Consider the following 19,256-nt stretch of genomic DNA (forward strand, 5'->3'; position numbering starts at 1 on the left):
AAAGCAAACAGGATGTTAGGAATCATTAAAAAAGAGGATAGAGAATAAGACGGAGAATATCTTATTGCCCTTATATAAATCTATGGTATGCCCACGTCTTGAATACTGTGTACAGATGTGGTCCCCTCATCTCAAAAAAGATATACTGGCATTAGGAAAGGTTCAGAAAAGGGCAACTAAAATGATTAGGGGTTTGGAATAGGTCCAAAATGAGGAAAGATTAAAGAGGCTAGGACTTTTCAGCTTGGAAAAGAGGAGACTAAGGGGGGATATGACAGAGGTATATAAAATCAGGAGTGGTGTAGAGAAAGTAAATAAGGAAAAGTTATTTACTTGTTCCCATAATGTAAGAACTAGGGGCCACCAAATGAAATTAATGGGTAGCAGGTTTAAAACAAATAAAAGGACGTTCTTCTTCACTCAGCGCACAATCAACCTGTGGAACTCCTTGCCTGAGGAGGTTGTGAAGGCTAGGACTATAACAGGGTTTAAAAGAGAACTGGACAAATTCATGGAGGTTAAGTCCATTAATGGCTATTAGCCAGGATGGGTAAGGAATGGTGTCCCTAGCCTCTGTTTGTCAGAGGGTGGAGATGGATGGCAGGAAAGAGATCACTAGATCATTACCTGTTAGGTTTATTCCCTCTGGGGCACCTGGCATTGGCCACTGTCGGTGGACAGGATGCTGGGCTGAATGGACCTTTGGTCTGACCCGGTATGGCCATTCTTATGTTCGGCATATATTCATAATTACAGACCCACCAGTCCATCCTTCCCCACAACTCCTATGCAGCAGCCTGGAATGGTTCTTCATGGAGCCCAGGTCTGTGGTAGATGGGGAGAGGACACAAATTGGTTTGCACTTATGGCTCTCTGAGCCTTCGGGGTGGGGCAAGATGCCCCTAAAATCTGATCAAGTTTTGGGGCAGGCAGTTTGGGTATTGTCAGAATCCTGGGGAGCACGCAGGGACGCTGACACCGAGCCATGGGATTTGCACATGTTGGTTTGCTACCCTGTGTCGCCTCTTCGTGGTGTTTTCTGGACTCCTACAGCTGCCTTCTGTGGCGGCTGTGAAATGGGAATTACCTGTCTGTCTGTACGACAGGAAACCCAGTGTGCTTTGCTAATGTGGCACCTTGAGACACTTTGTTCCCGCCAAAAGCAAATTTACCAGCCAAATGAACTCGCGTGTGAATTTTTGCACTCAACATCACTGGAGTTACAACTTTCATAAAACTGTGTGTGTGTGTGAGCGAGAGAGAGAGTGTGTGTTCGTTCAGTGCTCATGAGCATTTATCCTGAGGAGAGCTGATAGCGCTCGACTCCGATCCCATCCCAGGTCACTTAGGAACCCGTTGGCCCCACTTTGAGCAGCCCTGTGGACTCTGGAACAACAGTTCATAGATTCCCAGGGCAGAAGGCACCGTTGTGATAAGTGTATAACACAGGCCAGAGACCTGCCCCAAAGCAATTCCCAGAACAGATCTTAGAAAAATATCCAAGCCAGCACTTGGCAGCTTCAGAATAAGTCAGCGAGTGGAGGGGGGATTTACTGCATCAGGGAATGGAGGATTGGCTACCTAAAGGGTGTGAAGTTTAAGGAATGTAACTTTATAATATATCCAGGTGAGTAGATGGCTCTCGTGACCACAGGATCTAAATGGCTCCTGTGAGTTAAAAGATGCAAAACCACGACAGATGCAATTCCTAGAGCCAAACTCAAATGAAAAGAAAAATTGAGATCCAGATGAAAGAGAGAGGTTTTCAGCTAAATTTATAATGGTCTGAATTTTGTTACTGAAGTGGCCTTAAGTCAACCACTTAAGTGATCTAGTTTTGCCACTTAGTTGAAAATTGCACCTTAGGCAGTCCAGATTCACCACTTAGGTGCTGTGGTCCTCTTAAGTAGAACTCTTAAATAGCTGAGACCACTTAAATGGCATAATTATTCAATAAACCTCTGTTCAAACCATTACAATATATCTCTTCCTCTCTATTTTTTTTTAAACCACTTCTTTCAAACAAACAATTTGCATCCTGAAAACGAACCAGTGTCAGCCATGGAATTCCAGAGACAATTATAGCTAGGTTTCAATTCAATTTTTATTTTTTTATAATTTCTATGGATAATATCGATGTTTATTTTTAAACATTTTTTCTGATTTTTATCAATTTAGATTTTCACACTTCTGGGAAATTATGCGGGGGGCAGACAATAATTATTTAATTGTCAGTAGATGTTGAGATTCAAAAAGTTACAGCTTTATAACTATTCAAAAGCAAGGTTAACATCTCACGTCAAAATATACAATATAAATATCTTTAAATCAAGCTCTAAGTTCTCCAGCAGCGTTTTTTCTTACTTTGCCTAGCAGTGAATTTCGGTCATCGATGGAAATATTTGTTTGTTGGTTTGTGTGTGTACGGTGAAATTGACATCTACCACTATTGACCAGTCCTATCCCTCCCACCCTAACGAAGGCAGCAGAGGACAAATAAGAGGCACAAAAGCTAGAATGCAGGGAGAGCTGATCTCCTGTCGAGAGACATGTAAATCTCACTTCCATGGAAACTCCATGCAAACGTCAGCCCATTTCAGCTGGGACTTTTCACATTACATAGCAAACCTGAGGCCACATAAACGGTAAACTCCGGACAAGAAATGCAATAAACCTCTCCCTTTTATTCAACAGTCTATGGATTGCACCCACAAAAGAGCTCCAGTTTAAAACAAAAAGCAAGGCAGTTGCAGTACAGGGGGAGTTAGAGTGCTCCAGACAGGTAAAGCCGGATGTCAGAACCTGCCCAGGAGGAGGGCTGTAAGTGCCGAGCAAAAAAATATTTGAGGCAAAAATCCAGACCACTCCAGCTGAAAACCTCCCCCTCTTACATTCTCTCACTTGCTGTCTCTGGAACTCCTGTTTTTAACTCTAGCACATTTATAATATAATAATTTATATGAGATAATTTATCTGAAAGATCCTGCACAAGATAGAGGGAGATTATTATTTCTCTGAGATTTACCACTTGTACGTACGAGTCCTTCCTACCTACCAGAGATTTCTGTTTGTCAGTAACTGGTAACTACCAGAACATATTTTTGGTAAATTTCTAGTTCAAAAGATTCCCTTGCTTCTTAAAGTGTAAACAGAGTTGACTAATGAAGCAAACTCCAGGTGTGATTGTAAGGCCAGATGTGTGTGCAGGTCTGAGCCTACGGCTCCAGCCAGCAACGAGTTACACCTGATCTTCTCGTTTCACTTTCAGAAGTAGGAAGTTCTCAGCTAAAGACAGCACAGGTGCCTGTTTCAGCACTGAGCTGGCATCACACGCCCCTGAGCATTGATTCGAACAGATGATGTGCAGAGCTCAGGACTAAAGACATGGGACCAAAAGTCCCTGCTCTGCTGTGGAGAAATGCTATAGCATAGCGGCCTCACGCTTGGACACAGCTTTGTTGGGAACAGGGATGGAACAACATGTCAGGAAGCGCTTGACCTTCCTGACCTCCTTGTGGAACAAACTCTGGCCAAACACCGTCTCTGCTGATAGGCCCTCACAGGGGGATTTTGAGCCTGATCCTGTCCCCCTGCGGCCAGACCTAGAGCCGGATCCTGTCCTCCCCAGCTCCTCTCTCTTTAGTGCGCTGTATGATTTCAGAGCCAGGAGTGCAGAGGAGCTGAGCGTCAGCCGAGGAGATAAACTCTGTGTCCTCAAAGAAGAGGGGGAATATGTCTTAGCCAGGAGGCTTTCGGGGGAACCAGCGCTGGGCTACGTCCCTGCTAATTACGTGGCAAGGATCAACAAGGAAACCTCCCATCAGCTGTAAGTACCAGCTCTTCACTGTGGCTTGTGTGGGGATAATCTTTTGTAAATGAAGCACAAAGCAGGGGGAAACTTGGCAAGCTGGATCTCCCGGCACCAGTGCTATATATTGATCTAAGGCCTGGCAGAACTGAAAGCCGTCCTCCCAGCTAGGGACAAAGAACAAACGCTGGGCCTGCTGCCTCTACATTGAGGCTGTCCCCGATCAGCTTGAACTGTAGCATTGTCTTGTCTCTCTTTTATTTGTAATTTGCATTTGGTATTGTCAGTAGTCAGGGCCTACGGCACACCATGGTTATTGGGCTGCACGTGGAACTGGTGCATGGCACAGTTCCAGGCCAAACAGAGAGATGTCTGAGCTGTTTGTTCTGTTTGTACAGCACCTAGCACAACGGGGTCCTGCTCCAAGCTGGGGGCTCCTTGGTGCTCCGGTAATACAAACAATCATGATCCCTGGCAGGTGGCTGCCAAGGACCTGCTCCACTCGCAGGTTCTGTACTGGTGTTGCTGTGTCGGTTAGGGTGTGATTATTTTCTTTTAACTGAAATAGTGATGCTGGTAAAACCCCCAGCCTGGACACATTGATACCAGTCTGAAGGGGTCTTGTCCCAGGTATAGCTGTTCCCCTTCCTGTTTGAGAATACACCGTGCCAGGATACATCACCTTTCCAGTGGTATAGCTGCCCTTTAGACGAGGGGGGTTAGACTGGTTTGATTAAAGCAATGCGAGGTGTGTGTAGACAAGGCTTTTAATTCCTCTTTGTGCTGCATCAGTCCCCCAAACCGCTGCTGGTCCTCTTCTCCCAGACTGTGGTGTGGGATGAGGCTAAGTAGACAGCTGTGGCAAGCTTGGCAGAGGGAGGCAGCTGCCCTGCTGAACCCCCGAGCCCCACCAGACAAAACCCCTGTTTCGGCACAGCCGTGGGCCAGTCGAGTTCTCCAGCTCCAGCACTGGCCCAAGGGGAGGGTGTTGTGGAGCTCCAGCAGCAAGCTGCTCTGGCAAACCACTCCCCCACCCCGCCAACAACTCCCCAGCAACACCTTCACAGCTGCTGATTTTAAGGTTAGAACATTAACCTCTTCCTGTCCAGTGCATGAGTGAAAGGCAACATTTCTTTCCCCACTCACAATGATCCAGGTCCGACGTGCTTTGTGAAGCACACCTGAGACACTTCCGTTCTGCCAGTATCAGGCCCATGAGTCAGTCAGTACCATTAGCATATTACACACACGCTGGAAGCAAGCATTGCGAAAACTCCGAGTGAAGTCCCAGGAAAAGTTTCTCCTCTGATCTTTCAAGTCTACTCAAGTGGCAGCTGAGCTCTTACTTATCTTCCTGAATATGGAGTCAAAGGGGTGGAATGTGGGTGACAGCATCCGATACACACTACAGTCAGTTTTCAAAGTGAAACCACTTTGCATTTTAAAATAAATAGGGTTCCGTTCCATCTCTCCGTCTCACTGAGATCAGATAGACAGAACACCGACCAAAAAAATGGTGGTGGGGTACGACCAGAATACAGGGTTTTCAGCACTGATGAATTCGTTTCTTTTCGTCAGGCTCCAGATAGAGCTGGATTGAAAAATACAAGAAAAAAATGGATTTTTGGGGAGGGTTTTCATCAAAATGAAAAAAAATGTGTAGATCAAAGGGATCAGCAGTTTCTCAACAAACTGGTTTTGCCATTTTTAAATTGTTTTCCCTAATTTCTTTTTTTTTTTTGTCCAGACAAAAAATCTGGCCACCAGATTCAATCTGACTTCACAGGTAGGGTCGGTCACCCCAAACCTGCATTTTTTCAGTGACTTTAGTATTTGCCAAAAAATAAAAATTCCCCTAACTCTCCACACAACCCCATCCAAGCACTAGTAGCAATGGCAGGGTGGGCATTGTACCAGTAGCCATCAGTACATCCAGATGTCTGTCAGATGCCAGGGGCATGACACTTGTGTAGTCCTGACCCTCATCCACTGATTGGGGCTGGGTCAGTCTTTACCAGCACACCTGTGTTTCACACCTGTATTACAGATGGCACATGGAGTAAAGGAACCCACCTTTTCTTGCTGGTGGGATCAAACCTCAGTGTAGATCAGGAGTGACCATGTTCGTGGTCGTGCTTGTCTAGAGCATAAACCCACAGTGCAGTTTAGCTGCTACGACTGGCAACGCACCAGGACAGCAGCAGGCAGGTTCAGGCAAAGCTTCGTTGACAAATTCATTCATGGGCTCCGTGAAGAGAGTAGCTGAATTAGAATAATTCCAGGAGAGGAGTAAAAGTCATTAGTACTCCTAGGTGGAGGAAATTGATCCTTAACCTGTGGAGCGTGCTTGGCTTCGTTGATGCTATGTATTCCTCACTTTCTTGCCTCACCAATTCATAGTTCCTTTAATAATCTGCAGCCAGCAATAATCTGTGTGGCAGAGAGAAATTAGTGGGGCGTATGCACCAGCGTCCCGATTTCGGAAAAGCGGCTTCTGAGTTTGTTACCAAATAGTCTCGTGAGTGCAGTTTTGCAGGAGCAAAGAATCTGATCTCACGGAGTCACCCAAATCACTGGCTGCACCCCCACAGCACCTGGTAGAGTGGGACTTTCAGAAGCAGTAACCTAGCTCAGTGGTCTTCAAAGTTTTTGGATCGCGCACGCCCCGGTGCCACCGAAGAAAGGAGAGGGGAAGACCTGCTGTAGGCGTGCTGCCAAAGAAAAAAGGAGGCAAGACCTGCCCCAGGCGTGCCGCTGGAGGGGAAGACCTGCTGCAGGCGAAGAGAAAAAACAGTGGAGTGCTGTCAGGTGGCACTCCTCCTGCCACGCACGCCCTGGAATCCTCTGGTGCCCCCCCTGGGGTGCACGCTCCCCACTTTGGAGACCACTGACCTAGCTCACTGAAATCCAGTGGCAAAACTCCGCGTCTCCATGGCAGAAGCCTTGTGCTGCCGCTGAATGCTTTTTGGGACTCCCACCTATGTATCCACGTATTCTCAAATACGCCTGCAATTGTTTGCACCCTACCATCTGCCCCTAGTTATCTGGGGGTGCAAGACTGACGCCTGAGTTGAGGCCCATATATAGGGCCCGACCAAATTCACGGTCCAATTTGGTCAGTTTCACGGTCATAGGATTTTTAAAATCCTACATTTTATGATCTCAGCTATTTAAATCTGAAAGTTCACAGCGTCATAATTTTAGGGGTCCTGACCCAAAAAGGAGTTCGGGGGGGGCGGGGCTTGCAAGGTTATTGGGAGGGGTGGGGATTGTGGTACTGCTAACCTTACTTCTGCGCTTGCTGCTGGTGGTGGGGCTGGGCCGCCGGAGAGCAGCGGCTGCTGGCCGGGAGCCCAGCTCTGAAGGCAGAGTCACCGCCAGCAGCAGGGCAGAAGTGAGGATGGCCTAGTATGGTCTGGCCACCCTTCCTGCTGCTGGAGGGGCACTGCCTTCACAGCTGGGCACCTGGCCACTAGCTGCCGCTCTCTGGCCACCAGCCGCTGCTCTCCAGCCACGAGCTGCCTGCTCCCCGCAGCGTGTTCACTCCGCACCCTCCTGTGCAGCTGGGCAGTGGGTCGTCTTCACCTGCGGCCTGCCGGTGATGGTGTGATTCTGCTCCCATTGCAGGTGGGGTCTTGAGGGCACCGCCTGGCCCCAGGCCTGGCAACCTAGATTCATTTTTCATTTACTGGGTGTATGTGTGCTTGCAGCTTGCCCAGAACCGTCACGCTAGGTGAAGAGACGAGAGTAGGGACTATGCTAACAGCCTGGGGGGGAAGCAGCTTTCCTCAGCTAGCCGGGTGTATTGCAAGTGAGCCGGTTGCGGGGGAGCGAGGCGAAGAGCCTGTCAGATCCACACCACATCAGTGCTTGTAGCTGAGGCAAATAATCCCTTTCCATCTCCCTTCTGTGCAGTTACACCAACCCTGAGCCCCAGGACAGGCTCAACCTGTCTTCCCCCCTGCCCCTCCCAGCAAGAACAAACAAGAACAAGAAACGCCAGCTGTGCCTTGGGCTGAGTATACGACGCTGCTGGATGGATCAAGTCCCTGGTAAATGCAGGCTCAGGGGCGCCATTCACCCAACACCCTCTGGGAGCTTCTCCCAGTGCCTGCGTGGGGGTGTGCAGAGATACTAACAGACCCTTTCACTGCTCAACCCTTTGTAACAAACACCAGTTCAGCTTTCTGCAGTAATGGCCTCTAGTACCCTGGCAACCGCCTTTACTCATGTATTGCCTGGGAAGCGATGACCTCTGACCCTTTCCCAGATGATTTTTAACAATAGATTTGCACAAATTATCGGAGTAGAGGAGTTGGAGGGGGAGGACGGAGCCGGGATCCACTTGCATCCATCAGAACGCCTGACCGGCAGGATTTTAGGAGCGATGCAGTTTAGGTTAGTACTTACATTGTAAACTCCTTGGGGCAGGGACCGTCTCTTTCTGGGTTTGTACAGCGCCTAGCACAATGAAGCCCTGCTTCACAACTAGGGTTCAGAGGCACTATGGTAATACAAATAAATGATGTAATAATTAGAAGAGTGGTGAGAAAAGACAAATGATATTGTTCCTGGCCCCCTGAACCCTTACACACACTGAATGGCCACGTATACATTTGCGCATACACATTTTAGTACCCATGTGTGTTAAGATGGGATAGTCCTGGTTGGAGACAAGGCTGGCTCTGGGCAGGGACTGTGCAAAATGCCCCTTGTGTGGTGTTTAGTGAGCCCTCCACACTTAAGGAGTTTGCAAGAGTTCTGCTGCATTCTGTGTCCAATTGCAATTGGCTCTGCCTGTAACAACGAGCTTTCTGGAGCCCTGCCTGCACTGTGTCTGGGAAGCTCAGCCCTTAAAGGTCCTGTCCCCAATAGCACACCTAGCACAGCTCTGCCCACAGCACCTCACACCTGACCTGCAGCCCTGCCTTGCTATTCCAATCTTAGACCTCCTTTGGTCAGAGACTGACGATTGTACGGCATTTTGCCAAGCACAAAGGGTAGTTTTGTGACGGGCAAATAGAGGAAAGACCACCGGCACATTTTCACTTGTGACCTAATCCATATTTGAACCTGGATTTTCTAGAACTGAAGGGCAAATAAGTGCCTTATTTTAGGTGCTACCAAACCCTTCTAATTCTTCCTGCTTCCTTAACTGCTGAAGTAAGATCAACATGGCTGGTATCTTTGGTGGAGTTAAGTGTTTATAGCAGACGCCATTGGTTCTAAAGATCTGCTTTTATCTGGGGCAAAGTGCTGGGCTTTCCTATACTCTCCTCCAGAGTCCAAAGAATGAAGGAAATAGTTTGGCATTAACAAGCTGTGATACCAGATAACAAAAGGCCCCGGTAAAACTGAGCGAATCGTTCAGCAGCCTCTGAGCGCAAAGGTTAGCGATGACATCAGAGGGTGTGATTGTTTGTGGTGCGATTGTTTGCGGGTGCTCCTGTCTCTGCACTGTAAATCAGCTCTTCTGCTGCTCATTAGGCAGTTGCACAAACACAAATAGTGATAACCACAGGTAGTGTGGGCTGGAACCCAAGAACCAGCATCTCTGCTATTCCAGCTCGGTGGGAACATGGGGAGAACATCTGGCATCCTGATCTTCTGTTCAACCCTGCCACTGGGGGGGTTGGATACAAGCAGTTTCTGGCCAACCCTCAGCACTGACACTGGGGACTGGGGTTTCTGCTCCCTTTGTGCCACATGAGACGTACAAAGCCTCTGCAGAGGGCAGGGAATGAATGTAACATGGTTGATACCCAAGGGGAAGGAAGCTGTGTGGGAGACATTAGGAAAACAGTGTGTGCGTCTGATGTGACTAGTCCGGGGAGCGACATTATAAATTAAGAAATTGACATCAACGGGCAGTTCCTTCAATACTGGGGCGCATGCCTCCACAATGGGGGTGGGTGAAGCTAGCAAACTGCACTGCTGGCTTGTACATCTGCAGCCACAATGTACATTACTGAACTGAAATGGACATCAAAGGGCAGCTCCTTGAGTACCGGTGAGCATGAGCCCTGTAAACTAGCAAACCTCGTCTCTGGCTTTCAGGTGGGCATCCCTCGCACCAGGCGCTCCGTGGGCTAAGCAGGGCTGGGTTACAGATGACGAGGTCTTTTCAAAACAAAGGAAATGGTTGGTTGGACTCCGCGTCCAGCCCCACGTCCATGCTCACATGAGCATACGCAGTTATGCACCAATATAACCCACTAAACGCCATTCCTAAGAAAGGCCAGATCACACCACTTCAGCAACACCCAAACAAGTGGTAAATATGCAAATTAACCCTGCCCGCGGGTGAGGGAAAGTCACTTTGCCCTCTTCGCATCTAGGGGGAGCCGGAGACCTTCTGTTCCCTGCAGGCCTCCTCGAACCTGGGCTGATACATGCAAAGGCTGGTCTGTGCCTGTGCATTGTGCATTAACCTAGCCCATGCAGGTTGTTCCTGCTGCAGCAGACAGCTCTTCTTCTAGGAAAAGAAGGAAAAGGTGCATTTCTCTCTTGTGCACCCTGGGCACTGGCCACCCCATTTTTTACTTACTAGTATTCAGGGGGCTGGAGTTTTTTTGCAGCAAGTCTTTTATTGTCTGCCTTAGGAGGTTTTACTGGTGCCCATCACTCCCGTATCACACCACCTTCTGCATAAAACACAGCAGTGCCGATGAGCCCCCCTGGGCCAGACCCTCAGCTGGCATCAATCAGCATAGCCCTATCGAAGTCCGTGCAGAGCTGCTGATTGACCCCAGCTGAGGACCTGACCCTCCGTCGCTTGTCCCCTGGCGCATGCTATGGCTAAACGGAGCCAGCTGCAGCCACATGGTGCAGAGCCCAGCTCGGTTCACGCTGCCCATTTTGGGGCATTATTGGGCTTTACTCTGACTCCTCTCGTCTCAATGCCTCTCGGGGCCCCGGGCGCAGCAAGGGTCTGTCCTGGGGGCTCAGTCGCTCTGATCGGCCATTTGTCTTTCTTGCAGCTGGTACTTCAGTGGAGTCAGTCGAAATGAGGCCCAGCAGCTCCTTCTCTCACCGCCCAATCAACATGGCTCCTTCCTCATCCGCGACAGCGAGAGTAGCCGGGGGGAGTATTCTCTGTCAGGTAACCCCTGCAAAGTCCAGCCCTGCTGCTCTCTGTGGCTCATTTCTGCCCCCGTGCCACAAAGGGGGCTCAGCGCTGCCCAGGAGCAGAGGGTGGCACAGCTGGTGGGGAAGGGAAGTGAAGATGGTTGTGAGCCACCTTGCCACCTACCTCCATCCTGGGGGCCTGCCAGAGGCCAAATTCACCCCTGGCATAATTTAGAGCAGTCTCAAGGCACTTTTTGGTGGGGTCAGTTTTAGGTTCCTTTCTCTCTTGGTCGCCCTTCCCTGGGCTATGGCAGCCCCAGCTGTAGATTTGGCAAGATGAGGGGAAAGGGAAGTGATCAGCATGTACCACATGCAAGTGGGAGAAGCCCCTGGGTGAAGGAACATTCTGCCTGTGGAGCTGGGCTCACCAACAAGCAGGAAAGAGCAGGGATGTGTTTAAAGTGGTTTATAGCATCCTATTAAGATGGCTTCACTTCAGCTCTGAAAAGGGACAGAAAGCCATTCCAATGGCCATTGAACGCCCTGCGTATCTATGCAAATATTGATCGCTGAATCACTGTGGGAAAGCAAAGTACAATGCTCTCATTCAGGGATATGAAAGCCATAAACAATTTACAGCTTCATAAGACAGCTTCATAGTCCTTAGCCACAGGATTTATTTCCAGTGGATTGTTCTATTGACCTGTGGATTATATAAAAAAAGAAATTCCGGCTTTAAGCTATCAGGGCCTGATTCAGGTCTCATTTACAGTGATGTAAATTCATAGATTTTTAATGCATCACTTAGTCTGACCTTTGGCATGACACAAGATGAAGACCCTCACCCCAGTAATTTCTGCATCACGCCCATAAACTCTGTTTGCAAACTAGCATACAGTGATATTCAGTCTTGATTGAAAGACTTCAGGTGATTGGAGATCACACCACGTCCCTGGGTAAATTGTTCCAATGGTTAATTACCCTCCCTGTTAAAAATTTACCTCCAGTCTGAATTTGTCTAGCTTTAGCTACCAATCATTGGATCTCGTTGGCCTTGGTCTGCTAGATAAAGAGCTGTCTACTATCAAATCTCTGCCATGTGTTAGTATTTAGAGACGATTTATAGACCAAGTCACCTGTTAACCACCTCTTGGACAAACTATCTAGGCTGAACTTCTTTAGTATGGAAGTCAGTGTTGTTACACTGGTATAAATGAGAGCCAAACTGAGGCCAGAGCCAGCAATGCTCAAGAGGGGACTAGTGCTGGTTGCATGGGTCACTGAACTCTGTTTCAATTTCTCCTTTGGTTTTTCTCTTGCAGTCCGTAATCATGCTAAAGTCAGTCATTTCCGGATCTGTAAGGAACCCGACGGAGGTCTGTACATACAAAAGGGACACACTTTCCCCAACATGGAGGAACTGCTCACCTTTTACACCATAAACTGGAAAGTTGTACAGAGCCCCTTGTTACAGCCCTGCATCCCTAAGGTCTGTGTACACAACACTAGCGTCAACTAGTTTCTTTCACTCTTACCCTCATCTTAAACCTGATGCTCACTATTTGCTTGCTGGCCTTGGCCGTTTTCTTTCTTCGTTATTTCATTTTAGTCTTGTAACTTGTTTTGTGATTGTGATGGGGTAGGGAGCAGGTGATTTGCTAGGGGATATGGTGGCCATTAGAACAGAGGCATTCTGAAGGACAATGCAGGCAGTTTCTTGTAGAACTGGTTGCATTCTTTTTGTTTTGGAGCCAAAAAAAAAAAAAAAAAGAATCCAAAAACTATAAACATTCTCCAGTGGGAGAAATGGGGCCAGAATGAAAAAAAAAATCCATGTTCATTCTGCCAACAGAAATAAAAAAGTCTTTCAGTGAAAAAATGTTGAAAATGAAAAACGTTTTTTTCAGAATTTTTTCACAGAAATGTGTCCATAATTTTTTGAGCAGCTCAACTTTCGACACTTTATTAAATGAAAGGTTTAAGTGTCCTTTTAATATAGCTGCCCTCTTATCCATCCATCAGCCTCTTTGCTTTCAGGCTCTGCTGTGTTAATTATAAGGTTAAGGAGTCTCTCTTGTTCTGCGGCTTTTATCTGGTTTCCCTTTCTTCAAGTTGAATTGCACAGGGCTTTCTCAAATGCTTACTCCATATTCAAGGCCATCTTTAAGGTCATTGGTTCCAATTTGGAGTGAAAAAGAATTTGAAATGTAGGAACTTCCTCTGGAACAGACACTCCAAGTTTCAACCAGCTCTACCGAGAAGTTTAATTTGCAGGGGACAGAGACCAGTTTCCTATAGCTTCACTGAGCACCCTCTTATCATACAAATCAATATTAATGGTGTAGATGGGATGGTCTCTCTGTGATCTGAGCGGCTGCTTCCTGCTACATACCCCTTCCAGCAGCTTCTCTGCCTTCACGCTTCCTGTGAGAACTAACTGCCTCCCGAGAGAAACCAGAGCCCTTAGTATCCCTTGAGCCTTTGTAGTTCCTGGTCCTAAAATGGTGGTAGATCCTGCAGTCTCAAAGTTCTGTTCTCATGGACATCTCTGGCTCCCAAATGTGGCCAGTGCTCCAAAGGCAGTAGCCACGGCAAAGGATTCTGGGACACATCTGAGGGTCAGAAGTGCACACGTAACAGAGGAGAATCAGGATGAAGAGGTGCTGTTTGGGACTGGACTGGATGCTGACTTCGGTTGCTTTCTCAGCCTATGCCCAAGTCTGCCCTGGTTCATAAAGCTGCCTCTACCTGACTAGCTGGATGGCATAGGCCTGAAATGAAATGTTCTGTGTCTCTATACGTTTAATACAGACACCTCCGGTGAGAGATGCATGGGAACGGCCCCGTTCAGAATTCACCCTCGGGAGGAAACTGGGGGAAGGATACTTCGGAGAGGTGTGGGAAGGATTGTGGAAGAACATGGTCCCAGTTGCCATCAAAATCATAAAACAAGGTGCGTGGACGCGAAGGCAGGGAACATTAACCATGTGCCACCTTGTCTCTTTCACTCACTGCCATGAAAGATCTCTCCAGTCTGTTTCATTTCCCCCTTGATCACCCAACCTTTCATGTAAACAATCAGACTGAATAAACTAACTTCGATAGGACTTCCTGCCTGGCTTAGTCGGGCAACCCTAGCTCAGTAAGGCTACTTGCCTGGAAGCGAGGTGCATGCCAAAGCATCCACACGTCTGCACGCACCCATTCGAAAATCCGGTCCTATCTATGTTGAGGCCTTTACAAAATGGCTTCCTCCCCTCTTACCCCCCATCACTCTGGAGGCCTCATGGTAAGACACTGCACTGTTGTGTGGAACAGGGGCTCTCAACCTTTCCAGAGTACTGGCCCCCTTTCAGAAGTTTGATTTGTCTTGTGTACCCCAAGTTTCACCTCACTTAAAAACTCCTTGCTTACAAAATCAGACATAGAAATACAAAAATGTCAGAGCACACTAGTACTGAACAATTGCTGACTTCTCATTTTTACCGTATATTATCAAATAAATCAATTGGAATATAAACATTGTACTTACATTTCAGCGTATCGTATATAGAGCAGTATAAACACGTCCTTGTCTGTAAGGAATTTCAGTTTGTACTGACTTTGCTAGTGCTGTTTATGTAGCCTGTTGTAAACCTAGGCAAATATCTAGATGCCTTGACGTATCCCCTGGAAGACCTCTGCGTCCCCCTAGGGGCAGGCTTACCCCAGGTTGAGAACCACTAGTGTGGAAGGCCCTTCTGCACTCAGCAGCTACCTGAAAATGGCATCTCAGTCCTAACGAGAACAACCTCAATAAATGTTGTTGTTAATGAGCTGCGAGGGGATGGGGTGCATGAGCCGTGAGAGCCGCAGAGTGGGGGCGGGGCTGGAAAGCTCCCGCAGCCACATGGAGAAAGGCAGGGATGAACGTAGCGAGAAACGCACTCACCCTGGAAACGCCTCGGCTTCCTCCACAGCTGACATGAAGGCGGAAGACTTCACCAAAGAGATTCAGAACCTGAAGCGGCTGAAGCACGAGAGGCTGATCCAGCTCCATGCAGTCTGCTCTGTGGGCGAGCCCCTGTACATCGTCACCGAACTCATGAGGAAAGGCAACCTGGAGAGCTACCTCAGCGGTCAGTACCACCCGGCCCTGAATGCCAAGCGCTGCGCAGGGAGTCATAGAATCATAGAATATCAGGGTTGGAAGGGACCTCAGGAGGTCATCTACTCCAACCCCCTGCTCAAAGCAGGACCAATCCCCAGTTTTTGCCCCAGATCCCTAAATGGCCCCCTCAAGGATTGAACTCGCAACCCTGGGTTTAGCAGGCCAATGCTCAAACCACTGAGCTCTCCCTCCCCCCGTGTGACAGTACCACTCTTGGAACTCGAGTCTCCCAGCACTCAAGAGCAGCTCGAAGGGACGGCAGGGCCCAGGCGGCTGCCTCCGCCCTGCCCAAATTAAACCGGTGACAACGCGCTACCGTCAAAAGAGGCAGCCCGCCGAGCTCTGCTCTCATTTACGTTGGGGCGAAGGCAGGACGGCTCCACCCCAGTCGGAGCAATTCCATGCTTACCCCAGTGTAACTGAAAGCAGAATTCAGCCCCGGGTACATTCTAATTCACCATAGGTAGGCCAGGGACAATTCGCCATTTTTAATTTTAAACCTCTTACAAAGAAGCCCTCGCCCCTACCACCGGTAACTATGCAATGGGCCTCTTTGCAGAAAAGTCTCAATAGTCCTGAGCACCCAGATCTGAATGTAAGGCCTGGTCTTCACACCGTTTTTTGTGCTGGTATAACTCACTTGGTCGGGTGTGATTGTTTTACTGAAATATATATACTAGACTAATACCTCATGTGGGTTATATCCGTATAATGCTGTCTTTTTCCAGTACAGTTTATTCCCCTTCCTTTATGGAGGGCGGTAGTGCTCGGACTATAGCGGTGTAGTGAAAACAGTACAACTTGTGTATGTCAACAAGGCATAGGCTTCCTCAAAGCTCCTGCAGGTTTGAACTCCTGCCGTCGCTTGACGCCCCTCTCTAAGAAGAGTTGCCGTGGCGCATTGAGACATTCGCGCAGTCCGAATGGCGTGCTGCTTCGTTGTTCACCGACTCCAAAGGAGGTTGTTTCACTGGGGGACTGGGAGAGTGAGTTTTCAGCTCCCCAGCCTGCTCGGCCACAACCTCTGTTGGAAGCGAATTGCCAAAACTTGTCCCTTGGGCATTGGCGTCTGAAACGGATAAAAAGGCAAGTCTCCTGTTGCCATCTTGATGAGTCAGCCCTGAAACTGCACGAAGAACATGCCTGTGGTGTTTATTTCTCTCATTCTTTTCTTTCATTCCCCCAACCAGGAAATAGTCGTTAGGGAAACAAGTCACACAGCTCCCAGCTGGGACCTCTTCTTTACTAGGTAACATCCTCCATTAACTAATAGGACCTCCTTTGGGGCTATGGATCCCGCAGGACTCATTATCCAAGGAGCAACAACTCCCAAGTAGGATGGGTTCTGAAACACAACTCCCAGCCAAGAGTTAGACTCCATGGCTCATACTCCTAACAGTGGCTCATACTCCTACCATACTCCTTATGAGGACCACCTTCCTCACTGCAACAGAGCTCACAGGGGTCCAGCGCCTGCCAAGTACTGAAACACACGCTTAACTTTACAGACATGGAAGTCAAGGGGAACCTGCATGTGCTCAAAGTTAAGCGTGTGTGTGAGTGCTTTGCAGAAGTGAGGGCTGAATAACAAAGGCTGCACACGTTCATAACGTGTTTATTTTGTCAGTTCCTAGCAGCAGGTCTCTTTCCTAGCAAGGATGTACTGATTCCATAACGTGCTCTGTGAGGGTTTTAATGGATCAGCCTAAAACAGAAAGTGATTTTGGTCCTTCGATCGCTGGTTTAACAGGTCTGGAAGGGAGGGCTCTGAGCACACTCCACCTGATGAGCATTGCTTGCCAGGTGGCCGATGGGATGACGTACCTTGAAGAACAGCATATCGTTCACAGGGACTTGGCCGCTAGGAACATCCTTGTGGGAGACAACCTCACCTGCAAAATCGCCGATTTTGGACTCGCCAGGCTCCTCAAGGTTGGTCTGCTGGAAGCTGTTGGTCCCTTTGCCTTGCTTATTTCCACGTTCCCTTCCCTGTCCCCAAGGGGCTCCCAGTTTCAAAGCCCCAATTCACCCTGGAACCTGTGAGCCCCACCCTTGAAGCTTTTACAAGGTGGCACCATCCTACCAGCTGGTTAGACTTAGATACAGCTGATTAACTGGCTGGAGGGGTTGCCTTTGAATGCCACAGAACAGACAACTCCACCTTTCCCCAAACACTGACTTTTCTGCCTGCCTAGAGGATGAGAAACTAGCACCAGGGATCCAGCCTGGGCTGTCCCAGGTTGACAATCCCGAGAGCTACAGCTAGACCGAGGTACTGAAACATGGTCTCCAGTTACATCCCGTGTGGCAGGACACAATCGGTGTCGGCCCTGAAACGAGTGCACCGTTGGAGAGAGAGAGCTGTGGGGCTAGTAAGGGTTACTTGAGATAGCAGCTTAGGCTTCTCCTGCCTCCGTGCCTGTGAGAGAGGGGATATTGTGTTTGTTATTTCCCCTTTGCTCATGGCCTATCTCCTGCTGCTTTTTAGGACGATATTTATTCCACCAGCGGCAGCACCAAAATCCCAGTGAAGTGGACAGCACCAGAAGTAGCAAACTACCACACCTACTCACTGAAATCTGACGTTTGGTCCTATGGGATCCTGCTCTATGAAGTCTTCACATATGGGCAGACCCCGTATGAAGGTATGATGCCCACCCTTCCCCCTCCTCTTTACCAGCTGTGCTGCCTTTCGAGGGATACTGTGCCACGCTCTTTCAGAGAATGTCCTTCAGGGCGCGTCTACGCAAGAAAAGCACCTGTGGTCGCAACTCTCGGAACCCAGGTCAACTGATTCGGGCTCGCACTGTGGGGCTAAGCGTAGACATTCGGGCTGGAGCCCAGGCTCTGAAACCTGCCGAGGGGGGAGAGACTTGCAGCTCCGACCTGAGCCCTAATATCTATCCAGCTATTTTCAGCCCTTGTGGCACAAGCGCTTCCAGCCTGAGTCAATTGCCCCAGACTGAGACTTGGTGCCGCGGATTGGTTTGGTTTTTTGCAGTGTAGATGTACCCTCGTTGTGCTCCCCTTACACGAGGCTGCTGTCCTCTGGCTCCCCACCTCACCGACATCCAGCAGATAGCCCTGATGAAACGTGTGCTCCTCCCACCCCGCCATCCAGTCTTCCTGCCAGGAAAGGAGGCTTTCAGCACAGTGCATGGAGCCGCTACGGCACAGCCAGGAGGCAGCCTTGATAGTTGCTTGACACAGGTTTCACTACACATGGGAGGTGCACTTGATGAGGGATCGAATGGTGATGGAGAAGCCATTCCATAGAGGCCGGCTAGACTCTTCACAGCCACCCTGAGCCATTTGGGGGGATAAATTCCACAATGTGATGGTGAATAGGGTCATTGGAGTTTCTTGTTTCCTTACAGGAATGACAAACCAAGAAACCATACAGCAAATCAGCATGGGCTACCGCCTGCCCCGGCCAAGCACTTGCCCTCCTGAGATCTATATCGTCATGCTGGAGTGTTGGAAGGGTAATGCTGAGGAAAGACCCACCTTCCTCGCTCTGAGAGAGAAACTCTGCTCGATTTACAGACGGGCGCACAATTCGCTCTCCTGATGGAAATGGCCCTACGCCTCACCCCCGTGATTATTTGGGGCTCCATTTCCCACTGCTGAAGGTATCCATTCCATTGACTAACCTGTGCAGGGCTTGAGTCCGGCGGGCATTCTTGTGTTGCACATTTCAGGTGAAGATACACAAGGCCCCCTCCTTAGGAGGGACAGAAAACCGTGCTCCATTTTGGAGACTTTTAGCCTCCTTGCTATGGTCTGGCTGTGCCCTCCTCAAGAGGACTATTCATTATAGATGTGGTACAGCAAAGATGTCACCTTGGGTATAAGAAGTTCTTAATCTGAACAGTACAGCAGGATTTCACAAGCTACCCGCTGCGTTGAAAGTGAAGTTTCCCGTTTACTTTGTCTGTGTAAACTACTGATTGCTATGGATTTATTCATGATGTGTGTCTGATTTATTTATTGATCAATGCATGTAAACCCACTCAGTTTTCACAGCGCATGCGGACAATGTAATTCTTCAGAGTACTTGCTAGTATCAGTGGCAGAATCAGACTACAGTTCACAGCAAGAAAAAGCCATGTAAAGCCCTGTTTCCTCATTGGGATTCAGAGACATCCAGGCATCCCACATATGGGCAGCATTTGGGTCTCAGATCTGCCTGGACTTCTCCCTCTATGCCTGGAACTGCCAATTACCACT

General features: G+C 48.7%; 1 protein-coding gene across 1 annotated transcript; it reads left to right on the plus strand.

Annotated features, from left to right (window-relative positions):
* The first annotated feature begins 3,470 nt into the window (after window positions 1-3,470).
* On the plus strand, window positions 3,471-18,597 carry SRMS (src-related kinase lacking C-terminal regulatory tyrosine and N-terminal myristylation sites). Its single transcript, XM_077831867.1, has 8 exons — window positions 3,471-3,826; window positions 10,789-10,910; window positions 12,199-12,365; window positions 13,688-13,829; window positions 14,836-14,994; window positions 16,777-16,958; window positions 17,515-17,671; window positions 18,404-18,597. The coding sequence occupies exons 1-8, from the start codon at window positions 3,471-3,473 to the stop codon at window positions 18,595-18,597; spliced, it is 1,479 nt and encodes a 492-aa protein (XP_077687993.1).
* The last annotated feature ends 659 nt before the right edge of the window (window positions 18,598-19,256 follow it).

Source organism: Eretmochelys imbricata, chromosome 13, assembly GCF_965152235.1.
Source record: "Eretmochelys imbricata isolate rEreImb1 chromosome 13, rEreImb1.hap1, whole genome shotgun sequence".
Taxonomy (NCBI): Eukaryota; Metazoa; Chordata; order Testudines; family Cheloniidae; genus Eretmochelys; species Eretmochelys imbricata.

Coding starts and splice junctions, on each gene's coding strand:
- SRMS (XM_077831867.1), top strand. CDS start 3,471: ATGGAACAACATGTCAGGAAGCGCTTGACCTTCCTGACCTCCTTGTGG. Junction 3,827..10,788: donor AAGGAAACCTCCCATCAGCT/GTAAGTACCAGC, acceptor TCTTTCTTGCAG/CTGGTACTTCAGTGGAGTCA. Junction 10,911..12,198: donor GGGGGAGTATTCTCTGTCAG/GTAACCCCTGCA, acceptor TTTCTCTTGCAG/TCCGTAATCATGCTAAAGTC.